Source organism: Microtus oregoni, unplaced genomic scaffold (assembly GCF_018167655.1).
Source record: "Microtus oregoni isolate MIOR12 unplaced genomic scaffold, Mior012 000017F_ref0000208, whole genome shotgun sequence".
NCBI classification, from domain to species: domain Eukaryota; kingdom Metazoa; phylum Chordata; class Mammalia; order Rodentia; family Cricetidae; genus Microtus; species Microtus oregoni.
In genome coordinates, this window is record NW_024543076.1 from 13,411,397 (window position 1) to 13,426,425 (window position 15,029).

A 15,029-nucleotide genomic window follows, 5' to 3' on the forward strand; every position below is an offset into this window, starting at 1 on the left:
AGGTACCAGCTCCTCAATGGAGAGCCATCGCTCACTGTATTTCTGATGCTATTCAAAGAGCATCCAAAGAGGGAAAGAAACGGTAAAGTTCGCCTGAGAACTCATAAACGAAGGCTTAGCAGTAAAGATCTGCAAACAACTGTCCGATGATTATTCTATAACGGTAAATCTGCCGGGTGGTGGTGGCGCACGTCTTTAATCCCAGCACTCGGGAAGCAGAGGCAGGCGATCTCTCTGAATTCGAGGCCAGCCTGGTCTGAAAGAGCTAGTTCTGTAGCTCCAAAGCTACTGAGAGAAACCCTGTCTCAAAACAACCAAAAAAAAAAAAAAAAAGAGTAAATCCAGTGTAAACAGTTTGTGTGTTCCTTCCTCAATTTCAGCCTAAAAATTGCTTTTGGCTCCTACGTCCAGTCGACAAAGTTCCAAACTGCTATCTAACCTTGTTGCTGGTTAACTATGGTCCCCCTTACAACTACCATCTGCAATGTCTCCCCAAATTCAGAGAACTGTGTCTCAGCTATTTCAGGGGTAGTCCCTGGGATATATGTGTGTGATCCAAATTCATCAAACCGTACACTGTTAAGTCCTTATCCCTTAGTCAAGCAGTGACACGGGCCTAGAAGCCCAGGTATTCTGGAGGCTAGAAAAAGCATCTCCCAAGTTCCAGAGCAAAGCTACTCTACGTCAAACTCAAGATGGAAACATTCCACGAAAGTCCGTTTGAAAGAAAAACCAAAACTCCCCCCGCTTCCCAGGCTCCTTTCTCTTGAAGTCTTCCTCAATCTCAAGACTCAGCACTCCGCTCCTGTCCTCGTTCCGAGAACAAGTGTCTCCAGACAGCGAGACCCAGTCTCCAAATCACCCAGAGAGAAGTTCACCAACTTCAAGCTCCGGAAGCCTCCTGTCCACCTCCCGTTCCCGCTCCCCAGCCCTGCGGGAGCCCGGACTGGCCGCCGCCGAGCGCGCGGTTCCCAGGCCCGGCTGGAGGAGTGGGATTCGAACCCGCCCGCAGCCCCGTCCCCGGTACCTGCTACCGGCTGGCCGCGCCGCGGACAGTTCAGCCACCGCGGCGGGATCTTGTTGTAAGCCATGTCGGCGCCGCACACCGCCACCTAGCCGACCGCTCGGGAGCGAGCGGCCCGGGACCCTAGCCCGGCAACCCCACCCAGCTCCTCAGCGGCGCGCCACTTTCATTCAGGTTCGACTCCGAGGCTCCCGGCGAGCCCACAATGCATCGCAACTTCCGCCCCAAAGGGCCCGCCCCCTTCCTTCCGAGGTCAAGCAAAGAGGAAGCCCCGCCCTGGTGAGTGGCTGGAAGCTGCCACGAAGTGGAGGGGCGGTTCCACCTGACCCCGCCCCTCCGGCCCCGCCCCTCCAGCCCCGCCCCCTGGGTCTCAGGCTCCCGCCTCTGTCTGCCAAGCCCAAGCCTGTTTTGACTCAGTGCGTAAGCCAATGACACGCGTCCTTTTATTTCCCATCCAAACAAGAGAAACCCCCAGATAGAAAGAATCCAAGCTTATCTCCCATTATGGACTGACATGTCACTTTCAAAAGGGTATCTTTGACACGTGAAAGTGTTTTTCTGATAATCACAGCTCAAGTTGGGTGTCCCTACAGGATCTGGGTTTGAAGCGGCCTTTGGGAATCCTCCCTTACCCGGATCAGAATTCTTAAAACCAGAGACTAGGTTATTACAAATGAGGAAATTCTTTCTCTGTGAGGGCTAGGGAACACGCTCCAGAGGACCCATGAAACATCAAAAATTAGTACCTAAGACTTTGTCATTTCTGGGACAGGCAGTTTTAGCTGGGCGGTGGTGGCACGCACACCTTTAATCCCAGCACTCAGGAGGCAAAGGAATTTGGATCTCTGAGAGTTCAAGGCCAGCCTGGTCTACAGGAGTTAATTCCCGGACAGGCTCCAAAGCTACAGAGAAATGCTATCTCAAAAAAACAAAAAGGATGGGGGAAAAAAAGATTATCATTTCTGGGGCAGGCAGTTTTGATGTGTTTTTTGTTGTTTTTTTGTTGTTTAATCTTTTTTTTTTGTTTTCTCTATCGCAAACATTTAGCAGTTTTGGAAAGTCTCTGTCTCGAAGGGGTCAGTAATCATGTATAATTGGCAGAGAGATAGAAATTGACCACTTGGCTACTACTAGGTCAGTGTAGACCAGGAAGCCTTGCGTTTTCCCCTTGAGATTTAAAACACCGTTTGAAAAGGTGGAGCCAGCAGGACTTTACTGTGGCTGTGGCCCGCTAGGGCCGAGCTGGTTCTTCCCTGTAATAGCTTCAGTTGTCTACCGGACACGCCTAGGAGAGGAAACCTCAATCCAGGAATTGATTGGCCTGTGACCATGCTCGTTGGGCATTTTCTTGATTGCTAATTGACGGGAGAGCTCCAAACGCACTGTGGGCAGTGCCCTTCCTGAGCCAAGTGGGGGGGGGGTCTCAGCCTTTCTAATGCTGCTACCCTTTAGTGCAGTTCCTCGTGCTGTGGTGACCCCAGATGTTATTTTCGCTGCCACTTCTTCGCTGTAATTTTGCTCCTGTCAGGAATCATAGTGTAAATATTTTTTGCGAATACAGGTTTGTTAAGAGTTTCGTGATTCACGGATTGAAAACCACTGGCTGGCTGTATAGGAAAGCTGGCTGAGCAAGCCAGGGACACCAGCCATTAAGCAGTGTCCCTCAGTGGCTTTGCTCAGTTCCTGCCTTCAGGTTCCTGGTTGAGTTCCTGCCCTTGTTTACTTTCTTGATGAACCAGTAAGGCAGATAAACCATTTCCTCCCCACAAGATGCTTTTAGCCAGTGTTTTATTTATGAAAACAAATAAACAAACTAGAACACTCTTGCTCAAAGGAATAAATTCTACCTTTGGCCTTAGGTGAAGAGAGACATATATAATCTCTGCCCCAAAATCTATAATTTTTTTGTACTATTGTTCCCTCCCTTTAGAGTCAATGATGTGATTCTGTGGGCGAGAGACCTCGGTGGGTGAGAGACAGACACACTTACATGGGAAGTTTTATTAAGATAAGGGTGTGGGAAAGGGAGAGAAGGAAGGAAAAGACCAACCTCAGGGGATAGGAGCAGTCCAAGAGAAGAGGGAGAGGGAGGTAGAAGTAGGTAGAGTTTCACCTTTTAAAGGGACAGCATACTGCCTGCCCTGTATGAGGCACAGGTCCCCTCAAGGTGTATGAGGCACAGGTCCCCTCTGCAAGGTCCTCTCAAGGTGCCGGGCCAGGTGTGCCAGGCAGTTAATCCTACTAAGTCTGTCAGTCATATGATTCCAGACCCAAGCTAATTTGCCTAAAGACATGCTAAGGAGATGGAAAGAATAATTATCTCCTTAATGAGATAATGCACTAACACACCCCAAGTCCTTCCCCCAGAGGAGTTACTTACAGATGTTCACTAATTCTGTTCTGCTTTCTGTGGTTTAAATTTTAAAAAGCAGATGATTAGTTTCTGCCAACACAAAAGGCCAGATCAGACCAGATTTAAAACAGATAAATGCAGGTTTATTGGGCATGGTTTCCAGGGTGAGTTAACCAGTACCAAAGAACAGAGCCAGAGAAACCACAGGGCCAGGATAAGGTAGGGAGGTTCTTTAGCCCTTAGGTGAGAAACCATGGACCCAGGATAAGGTAGAGAGCTTCTTTAGCCCTTCGGTGAGAAACCACAGGGCCAGGATAAGGTAGGGAGCTTCTTTAGACCTTCGGTGAGAAGTGATGACGTGCCAGCAAGGAGCTGGGACTGTGCCCAAGTATGGTCGAAAGCTAGATTCCTGGGTGGGCACTTGGGTGCCATTCCTTTGTTCAGAGTTTCCTCAGCACAGGCGGGGTTGGGGAAAGTGGGGCAGATGGTGTCTTCCAGCTTGTGCAAGGGGAAGCAGGAGTTCCTACAGAACGACATAACTTTTCTCTCTGTCTGCCTTTTATTATTGGCCAAAATCCTACACATGCTAGCCGGTACATTATGGACAATCTCATTCCCTCTGTGAGGCCCCCTCTGGTGAGGCAGGTTCCTCACAACCTGCAACATTCCCTGCAAACTGAAACATTTGCGCCGAGGAGAAAGGGAAGGCCCTTGAGCCTCAGGAGGCAAACACAGGGCGATGTGAAAACAGGAAATTGGAAGCTTTCTGAGGGCTGCTACCCAGGCGGATAAAGAGGAGAAAACTATGACCAAGAGGGGGAAAGTGGCGGAAAAAGAGATAGTTCTGGAGTGAGCCACATAGAAAGCTCCAGAGTTGTAGATTTCCTTAATCGTTACCCATATAGAGTAGGCTCTCTGGCCCTGAAGCTGCATGACAAGGAAAGTTAGCCCTCCTCGTCGTCAGTAGCCCTCCCCTACACTCCTGTTAAGAACCCCAATAAAGCCAGGTGGTGGTGGCGCACACCTTTTATCCCAGCACTTGGGAGGCAGAGGGAGGCAGATCTCTGTGAGCTCAAGGCCAGTCTGGTCTACAAGAGCTAGTTCCAGGACAGGCTCCAAAGCTACAGAGAAACCCTGTCTTGAAAAACAAAAAACAAAATAAAAAGGACCCCAATAAAACCCTCATTGGCTCACTAAGTTGGAAAACAGTATAGTCATTATTCTGTTGTGAGCTCCCTTTCTGGAGTGAATAGATCCATGTGTTGTTGTGTCTCCCCATCAAATGTCCATCACACACACACACACACACACACACACACGACCCATGAAGCTGCTTTACAACCTCCATGGCCTAACCTTAGTGCTGCTTGCTTTTTTGCTCTCTGTTATACCCAAATTCGTGGGGTCCCCACAAAAGCCAACAAAGGAGACTGAGTACCATATATAAAAGCAAAGAGCCTTTATTTTACTCAAGTTAGCAAACTCGGTCTCTTCGCATGTCCAACGTATTGGAATAAACGGAGAGCCCCGAGCTCAGTTAGAATTGGGTTTTTATAGTAGTAAAGGTGGGGGTGAGAGGTTTCTGAGGTTCAGTACCTCTGATTGGCTGACATCTGTCTAGGGGTGACCTGTTGAGGTGAGCTGGTAGGTGATCCTATCTACAGCAGTTGGAATGCCAGGTATTTCCTCTGAATGGTCTGCTCTTGGGGGGGGGGGGGGTCATATTGGTAGGAAGCAAAGAACTTCCTTTGGGTGACCTGCCCAGACTTAGCTATTATGGCTGCCACCCACACTCTCCTTCTCGATGTTTTCCTGCCCTCTCTTCCCAGCAGCTACTAGTGTTCACAGATCGCCCGCTTGGTTAGTTTTCTCTGAAATGGTCCCTTGGCTTCCCTCAGTGTCATTTGGGTAGCTTCCATTTTGTTTGTGTCTTTGTTTCTTTGTGTGTTTGTTTGTTTTTAGTTTGGTTTTTTGTTGTTGTTGTTGGGGGGGGGCGGGGCTGGGGAGACTTAAAGACAGGGTTTCTTTGTGTAACATCTCTGTCTGTCCTGGAACTGGCTTTGTAGACCAGGCTGGCCTCAAACTCACAGAGACCTGAAACTATGTAACAGGACTGTTGAGAGCTGGAGCCACCCACGGTTTTCTCCAGAACACCTATGATGGACTAAAGGAACCTAATTCTATTGTTTTTCTTTTTTTTCTTTTTTTTTTTTTTTTTTTTTTTTTTTTGGTTTTTCGAGACAGGGTTTCTCTGTTGCTTTGGTGCCTGTCCTGGAACTAACTCTTGTAGACCAGGCTGGCCTCGAACTCCCAGAGATCCGCCTGCCTCTGAGGAACCTAATTCTAGGTCCTTGGTGCAGGAGCAGACTTGGCAAAGTCTGGGCTGGCATGGTCTCAAAGAAGTTAAGTTTCAGTACCCGGGAACTTGGCTTTTCCTCCGAAGAGACTGGCTTGGCCAGTCCCCAAAGCTCTGTGCTCAATCTCTGATGCCGTTGAGATATCCTGTGTTGCCCTTCATACAGTATTGCTTGATCAGCTTCTTGCTGACTTTCTCCTGTTTCTCCCCTACAAACTGTATGTAAGGAGTTGTATTTCTTCATAAATCATTTGCAAAAGCCATCAGCTTATGTAAAGCCTGCTAACCCCAAACCTTCCTGTCTTTTTTTATCTTCTCTTCTTCAGCTCATCTCCCCCCCAAGTACCCTGTCACTGAAGAAAGACCTGCTGGTCAAGATCACAGGACCACCTCAATCTGACATCTCTCATTATCTACAAGAAGAGTATCAACTCAGGCAGTGCTGCCACCTTGGGCTGTGCCAAACTGTGCGCTGACTCTGGGGAAACACGTCACTGAGCAGGGGACCCCTTCGCCTTAGAATTTCTTTTTTTCAGATGAATTCTGATCGCTGTATGCTGGAGCCTCTGCTGAGTCCCGAGAGCATTCCTATTGTCCTGATGCTGTGTGGAAGGTTCTGCTTCCAGGGTGTTATATCCTCTCTCCAAATTCTTATCCTCCAAGCACCTACCAAAATGACCCCTTACTCTCTACTTATTTTCTACCCCAAGGTATCTAACTGTTCTGTGTTCTGGCCATGATCCCCAGGCCTGAGGACTGCATAGTATTGTTTATCACATCAAGAGCTCCGTTTCTCAGCTTTTTGTATCAGCGTTCCTGCTGCTGTGGTAAGACAGAAACAATTGCAGAGGGAAAGGCTTGGCTTTGGCTTCCAGCTGAGAGCTCCAGCACAGCTTGGCATGGGAGACACAGCATCAAGAGCTTGAAGCAGCAGCTCACAGCGAATCCAGCGTGGACAAACAGGGAGCAAAGCAGGCTGGCGTTCTGCTCGCTTTCCTCTTTGTAGGTAGTAGTCTGACCACCTCAGCCTAACCAGGATAACCCCCACGGGTGTTTCCAGGGGCCCGACTTCCAGGCACTTCTATATCTCCAGTTGACAATTGAAGTTAGCCATCATAGCAAAGGGGAAAAAGCTTTGCAACAGGCCTCAGAGGCTGCAATGACTTTTTTTTTTTTTAAATCAAATGACATTTTTAGCTTTTTGGTTAGTGGAAGCTGTTGGGTTAGCATATCCCCAAAGGCTTCCTGTGGTAGTCTTAACTGTTAGGTCAGACACAGAGGTGGGCAATGAATGACTATTCAAGGATCTGAAGATAGATGGAGATAAATGGGCCGAGAAAGAAATCAGAGAAACATCATGCTTCACAATAGCCACAAACAGCATAAAATACCTCGCAGTAACTCTAACCAAACAAGCAGAAGACTTGTATGACAAGAACTTTAAGTCTTTGAAGAAAGAAATTGAAGAAGACACCAGAAAGTGGAAAGATCTCCTATGATCTTGGGTAGGTAGAATTAACATAGTAAAAATGGCAATCTTACCAAAAGCAATCTACAGATTCAATGAGATGCCCATCAAAATCCCAGCAAAATTCTTCACAGACCTCAAAAAAAATGGTACTCAACTTCATATGGAAAAGCAAAAAAACCAGGATAGCCAAAACAATCCTGTACAATAAAAGAACTTCTGGAGGCATCACAATCCCTGACTTCAAATTCTACTACAGAGCTACAGTACTGAAAACAGCCTGATATTGGCATAAAAACAGACAGGAGGACCAATGGAACCAAATTGAAGACCTAAATATCAATCCACACACCTTCAAACACCTGATTTTTAACACAGAAGCAAAAAATATAAAATGGAAAAAGAAAGCATATTTAACAAATGGTGCTGGCATAATTGGATATCAACATGTAGAAGAATGAAAATAGACCCATATCTATCACCATGCACAAAACTCAATTCCAAATGGATCAAAGACCTCAGCATAAAGCCAGCCACACTGAACCTTATAGAAGAGAAAGTGGGAAGTACACTTGAATGCATTGGCACAGGGAACCACTTCCTAAATATAACCCAGTAGCACAGACACTGAGGGAAATATTTAATAAATGGGACCTCCTGAAACTGAAAAGCCTCTGTAAAGCAAAGGACATGGTCAACAAGACAAAATGACAGCTTACAGAATAGGAAAAATTTTCACCAACCCCACATCAGACAGAGGTCTGATCTCCAAAATACACAAAGAACTCAAGAAATTGGTCATGAAAAGAATAAATAATCCAATAAAAAAAAATGGAGTACAGACCTAAACAGAGAACTCTCAACAGAGGAATCTAAAATGGCTGAAAGACACTTAAGAAAATGCTCAGCATCCTTAGTCATCAGAGAAATGCAAATCAAAACAACTCTGAGAGTCCATCTTACACCTGTAAGAATGGCCAAGATCAAAAACAACTTATGCTGGAGAGGATGTGGGGTAAATGAATTGCTACATTGCTGGTGGGAGTACAAACTGGTACAGCCCCTTTGGATGTCAGTGTGGCGATTTCTCAGAAAATTAGGAAACAACCTTCCTCAAGACCCAGCAATACCACTTTTGAGTATGTAGCCAAAGGATACTCAATCATGCCACAAGGACATGTGCTCAACTATGTTCATAGCAGCTTTGTTTGTCATATCCAGAACCTGGAAACAACCTAAATGCCCTGCAACCAAAGAATGGATAAGGAAAATGTGGTACTTTTACACAATGGAGTACTACACAGCAGAAAGAAAAATAACGACATCTTCAAATTCGCAGGCAAATGGATGGATCTAGAAAACATCATATTGAGTGTGGTAACCCAGACCCAGAAGGACTATTATCATATGTACTCATTCATAAGTGGTTTTTAAACATAAAGCAAAGAAATCCAGCCTACAAATCACAATCCCTGAGAACCTAGACAACAATGAGGACTCTAAGAGAGACATACATGGATCTAATCTACATGGGAAGTAGAAAAAGACAAGATCTCCTGAATAAATTGGGAGCATGGGAGAGGGTTGAAGGGGAGGGGAGAGGCAGGGAGGGAAACAGAGAAAAATATAGAGCTCAGTAAAATCAATAAAAAAGATAGATGGAGACAATTTGGCACTAGATCTTCAAAATCAACCACTCCACACGCACTGAAGGTGAATTAGCCAGGGCCTGTCCACCTTCCTAACACCTTGACCCTTTAACACAGCTCCTCATGTGTGGTGACCCCAACCATAAAACTATTCTCCTTACTAAGTCATAACTGTAATTTTGTTACTGTTATGAATCATAATGTAAATATTTTTGGAGAGAGAGGTTTACCAAAGGGGTTGTGACCCACAGGGTGAGAACCACTGAATTAGTCAGCCTTTGTGACATGCTCAGTGTACGTGTAACTTGTTTCCGGGAGGCTTAGTTCAAAGACCCTCCTCCAGCGTCCCAGTTGGCACTTGTTATTTTGAATATTAGTTCGAGGCCCCCATTACTAGGAAAGCTTATTCCTCGGATCTGATACAGATGAGACTACATCATAGGCAGGGAAGAGGTCTTTGAGAAAGAGAACAAGCTGGTAAAGCCATTATGGAAGAAACTCCTGGCTCAGGTCAAGTCTATGTGCAATCATGATCCAGGCCTGTTTTGTGATGGGGTACTAAATAAACAAACAGTCGTAGCAAAAATACAATTAACGGGAGGAGAGGAGATCGTCCTCACTTGCCGGTTTTTCTAGAATCAAGATTAGCATTATTTTTATCACTTAAGCAGATACCAAGCAAAATACTAAGTAGATTAGACAAGTGTCCATATCTAAATATAGTTAGAAATATTTAGTTACTTGGCACACTTAGTTGTTGGTATTGTTGAAGGTGATTGCCGTCCAGCACTTCTGAGGTCTATGTGGTCATGTTCTCAGAAGAAACTGAAACACGTTTGAGGTGAGAAGTAAAATCTGAGAGTCTATGTCCTGAAGTTTGGCTGCTCTGGCCCCGGCGGCTAGTTAGCTGTTGGTTGGTGCCTGAGAGAACCCTCTCTCCTGCCAAAGGGAATCTTGGATGCACAGTCTCTGGTTTCGGTTGAGGAAATCTCCTCTTTGGTTGGGGGTGGATGTTTTTTCATCTCTTAGAGCTCCCTGCGCAAAGACTAGGACCAGTACTGCTATTTTAGTTATATTTAAAAGTCCATTATAATAGTGTGGGATTCCCTTTGATGCAGCTCATTTAATTTCAAATTAACTTTTATAAGACACCGAGTACTTATTTTATAAGGAGATAATGAATGTTTTCCAAAAGGGGCAGAGATTTAGAAGTCTCTTAGGCTACAAAAGCCAAAGGCTTTAACTTTGCTAGTAGGTTTTTGTTTTTGTGTTTTGTTTTCTCATAGTACCGTCTGCTCACTCAACCATCCCAGAGGATTGAGGATCATAAACCCAGTGTAAAGAAATAATAGGTCAAATTTTACTGATAGATTCAGGTGCTTATGCAGTCAAACAAGTTCTGTGAGTATCAAGACCCAGCCCTCCTAACAGAATGGTTTACTGCCTAGGGGTGGCTTTCTGAAGGGGAAAGTTCTAACCCAGGGAGAGAACACGTGAATTAGCATTTGAATGAAACCTCCATCACAAGCTTTAAATGTTTTACTTAGTGTAAGGATAAAACAACATCCATGAGGGTTTTTGTTTGTTTGTTTAAAAATATCCTTTCAAACTGTTTACTTCTTTTATTGACGTGTGTGTGTGTGTGTGTGTGTGTGTGTGTCTGTGTCTGTGTGTGGGTGTCTGTGTGTGTCTGTGTGTGTCTGTGTGTGTGTCTGTGTGTGTGTCTGTGTGTGTGTGTGTCTGTGTGTGTCTGTGTCTGTGTGTCTGTGTGTGTCTGTGTCTGTGTGTCTGTGTCTGTGTGTCTGTGTGTGTGTCTGTGTGTGTTTCTGTGTGTGTGTCTGTGTGTGTGTGTCTGTGTGTGTCTGTGTGTGTGTGTCTGTGTGTGTGTGTGTCTGTGTGTGTGTGTCTGTGTGTGGTGTGTCTGTGTGTGTGTGTGTCTGTGTGTGTCTGTGTGTGTGTCTGTGTGTGTCTGTGTATGTGTCTGTGTGTGTGTCTGTGTGTCTGTGTGTCTGTCTGTGTGTGTGTCTGTGTGTGTCTGTGTGTCTGTCTGTGTGTGTCTGTGTGCGCGCTCACATGTGTGACAATAGTGTGGAGATTGCAGGAGTCAGTTCTTCTCCCCTCTGTAGGTCCCAGTGTTCATCAGGCTTGGCAGCAAGCACCTTGACCCACTGAGTCCTCTTTCTCACCCACCAAGTCTTTTTTTTTTTTTAAGCCAGTTGTTTGTGTTGAAGAAACGTTACTAAAAGATCAATGTTCATGAAAATCTCGTTGTTATACACAGGAAATCAGGCACCAGTTTTATCTCAGTGCTTTGAGCTTTACCTTTAGGAATGTAACGTCCATTTGTATGGATGTCACCTGCTTCATGTTTTAACTCTCACATAAAACATACTTAAACCTTCTAGTCTCGTCTTAGCTAGTTCAGCCTTTATTCAGCTAGAGTCTCACTGTGTAGTCCTGGCTGGCCTAGACTCCTTATGTAGATCAGCCTGTCGTGGATCTCTGAGATCTGCCTTCCTCTGCCTCCTGGGTTCTAGGAAAGGAAGGCACCACCACACCTGACCTTATTCAACAATCGGTACAACAAGCCCTCCGTTAAAGCCTCCCTCATCTAAAAGCCTAAACATTTATCCCCTTCCTTTAGCCTTCTCTAGCAAAAAATACATTTTTGTTAAAATACATTATATCTATATAACTTGTGCATTTTTTGTTGTTGTTTTTTTGTTGTTGTTGTTGTTGTTGTTGTTTTCCAAGACAGAGTTTCTCTGTTACCTGGCTGTCCAGGAACTCACTTTGTAGACCAGGCTGACCTTGAACTCACAAAGATCCACTTGCCTCTGCCTACCAAGTGCTGGGATTAAAGGCTTGTGCCACCACTGCCTGGCTGTACTTTTTTTCCTTACTTGATGGTTTTTGTCTTATTTTTCTTTACAATATTTAGAAAGCACTCTTTCATTGTCAATGAACACTGTTTTAAGTGGAAACACAGACCTGGCCAGTTGGTCTCCTAGCCTGGCCACCATCCCTTGCCTGCTGCGATGGACCCGACCCCTGGAACTATACAGTGGGAACAGCTTTTCTGCTGCCACGATGGACGGTGTCTCCTTGGAACTGTATAAACAATCATGAATGGATGTTAAATTTAGTCAAAGACCTCGTCTGCACCTGATAAGACGGTTTTGTGGTTTTGTGTTTCCTTCTGCTTGTGTGTTGGATTATGTCTATTGGTTTCCGTATGTTGAACCACCCCCACATATTCAATATGGATGTTTTGTGCTTGTATATTTTTAGGACTTAACATTTTCTTTGACTGGGCTATCTATTTCTTCTGCCTTGTCTTCAACAATTGAGGTTCTCTCGTCCATATCTTTTAATCTATTGGTGAGGCTTAACTCTAAGGTTTTGCTTTATTCCCTAAATTTTTTTTATTTTTAGTTTTTTTTAACTTGGTGTTTCCTTTAGTGATTCTATTTCTTTGCTATATTCTACTTTTGTGTCCTGAAATATTTTCATTGTTTTAGTCAACTTTTTGTGTTTGTTTTCACAGTCTCCATTAAGGCATTTATTCATATAAGGCTTTTAAGGTTCTTGAACGTGTATTGGTGTTTTTGAAGTCAGTGTCTTGTGCTTTTGCTAAATTGCATTTCTCAGTGTCTGTTGCAGTAGGGTTTCTGACTTCTGGAGGAGGCATATTGTCTTGGTTGTTCCTATTCTGTATACACAAACTGTTTCTAACAAACAAGGGAAGGTTAGCCCTTGTCTCTGCCATCTGGTCACGTGTGTGGCACTGACATATTACATTACGTGTGCCTACTGCTCGCTTTTCAGCCATCTTTTAAGGGCATTTGATGAGGTTCAAAATCCTGCTGGTTCAGCCTTCCCTTGCTGGATGCACCAAGAGACTCCTCTCTCATAGGGCAGACACAGGATGCTCCAAAAGATGCTCAGCAATTAAGAGCATTTGCTGGTTTCCCAGAGGACCAGAGTTCGAGTCCTGGTATGAATGTCAGATGGGCACCTACACACATACACATAAACAAAAACAAAACCTTTTAACAACAACAGCAAAGCCTAAACAGGAAAATGCAAGGGCAACATTAAATTAGTACAAATGACCTGATCTTCTGAGAAATTCATTCTCTTAGGACTTGATGAAAGAATAGATTCAACAATGTTATTATTGTTTTCTTTTTAAACACAGGCTTCTATGTATCCCAGACTGACTTCAAATTATCTAAGTATCCTGAAGATGCCCTTGAACTTCTCTCCCTGCCTCTGCCTCCCACGTAGGCCACCACGTCTGGTTTATGCGGTGCCGTAAACATACCCAAGACGCCATGCATTTGAGGCAAGTCCCCTCAACTAGCTCCATCCTCAGCCCGGTTATTGCCTTAAGTACCACAAGAAGAACCAAACTTTATACACGGAACGCTGAGAAGCAGGATATAATCACACGGAAAGATAAAAACCCCGCCATTCCTCTACTATGAACACTGAGTAGTAGTCCTCATGGAACTCCACCAGATGGCGCTACAACCCAGCGAATACAAATTTCATTGCTTTGGCAATCAAAACAAATGAGGTCAGCAAGTCAGGTTCTTGAATTTAGTTCCATTCCAAATGTTGAATTTGGCCCCAGCCCCGAATTCCGAGTGAAAGAGGTCAGCCTAACCTACCTCGATTAAGTAGCCATGACTATTCCCGTACTCTGCTGTCCAGCTCATGTCGGTCACTTCAGCGCGATTGTGGGGGAGGGGCCTTTCTAAACACTGCTGCCAAGGCTTTCAGAGATAGGAATTACTTGCGTCCGTGAGTCATAAAAAAATTAGCTCAACTGCTTTCAATAATATGGGAAGCTATTTGCCGTTTCATTTGAGAAGAACACAGTTTTTGCACGAACTATTGATTCTGAGGTTATCAGACACGAGCTGGTGGGCACAGCTATGTGTAGTAGGTGTGTGGCCATATGGACTTTGTGAGGAGCAGGCTGCGCAGGCTGGAAAGGATATGCAAAACTGGAAACTGCCAGGAAGCCTCCATCCAACCTAAGCTCTGCCATGAATGTGTTTTCTTTTCTTTTGAGAAAGGACCTGGCTCTGTCAGCAAGCTGACCTGGAGCTCCTGATCCTCCTGCCTCCGCCTTCTAAGAAACAGGATTACAGACATTCTCCACAAGGCCCAGGTGGGTTTTATTTTGAGACAACCTCAGATATGCCAGGTTGGCCTTGAGTGTGGAGTTGAGGCCACCCTTGGGCTCCTTATCCTCCACTCTTAAGTGTTATGTAGTGTTATGTAGGTGTGGGCCACCATACATAACTTTAACAACAACAACAAATTTTTTGGTCCTCAACCAGGGTTTATTTTTCAATTTGCTGGGTTTATGGTTTGGTAGTTCTGTGTTTGTTTGAGACCAAGTCTCACGTACCCCTGCGTGGTCTCAAATGTGTGGTCTCAAATGTGTGGTCTCAAATGCCTTGGGTACCCAAGGGTGATCCTCCGTATGCCCCCTCTGAGTGTGAGAATTACAGGCTCGCTCCACACTTCATATTATGCAGTTCTGGGGCTTGAACTCAGAACTTGGTGCATTATAGGCAAGCACTCTATCACTGACTACCCGGAAAACCTATATATTTACTTACTTGTGTGGTTTTGAGACTTAGACTCACTGTATAGCCCAGCCTGGCCTGGAACTGGAGATTTTCCAGTGCCAGCCTCATCCACAGCATGCTGTTACCATAACACCTACACAGCACAAACGTTCTGCAGATCCTCTGTCATAAACAGTTGAAAACTTTTGCAGTGATCTCAACAGTTCAAAGGTTGAAACAGGAAGACCTGAAGTCCAGGGCTGGCTTGGGCTCCATCTGTGTGTTGTGCTTTAAAGGGAAAAATATCCTGTCAGGGCGCAAGGTTTTATGTAGGAGCCCGCTCATTCATTCTCAGTTTCTCAGAATTGAAATAATCACTCAGAAACTATATTAATTAAATCACTCCTTAGCCTATTAGCTCTAGCTTCTTATTGGCTAGCTCTTACATCTTAATTTAACCCATCTCTATTAATCTGTGTATCACCACGTGACTGGCTTACTGGCAAGGTTCTGGCTAGTCTGTTCCTGACGGTGTCTACATGGTGTCTACTTGACTCCGCCTTCTTCCAGCATTCAGTTTCGTTTTCCCAC

The 15,029-nt window shown here is 45.0% G+C and overlaps 1 protein-coding gene across 1 annotated transcript in view; it reads right to left on the reverse strand.

Annotated features, from left to right (window-relative positions):
* The window catches only part of Rngtt (RNA guanylyltransferase and 5'-phosphatase), a 188,522-nt gene extending 187,305 nt beyond the window's left edge, over positions 1–1,217 (reverse strand). Inside the window, exon 1 of the mRNA XM_041667676.1 lies at positions 1,028–1,217. Within this exon, the coding sequence (XP_041523610.1) occupies positions 1,028–1,091 (64 nt within the window). The 5' untranslated portion in view covers positions 1,092–1,217. The remainder of the gene's footprint in view (positions 1–1,027) is intronic.
* Between the last annotated feature and the right edge of the window lie 13,812 nt (positions 1,218–15,029).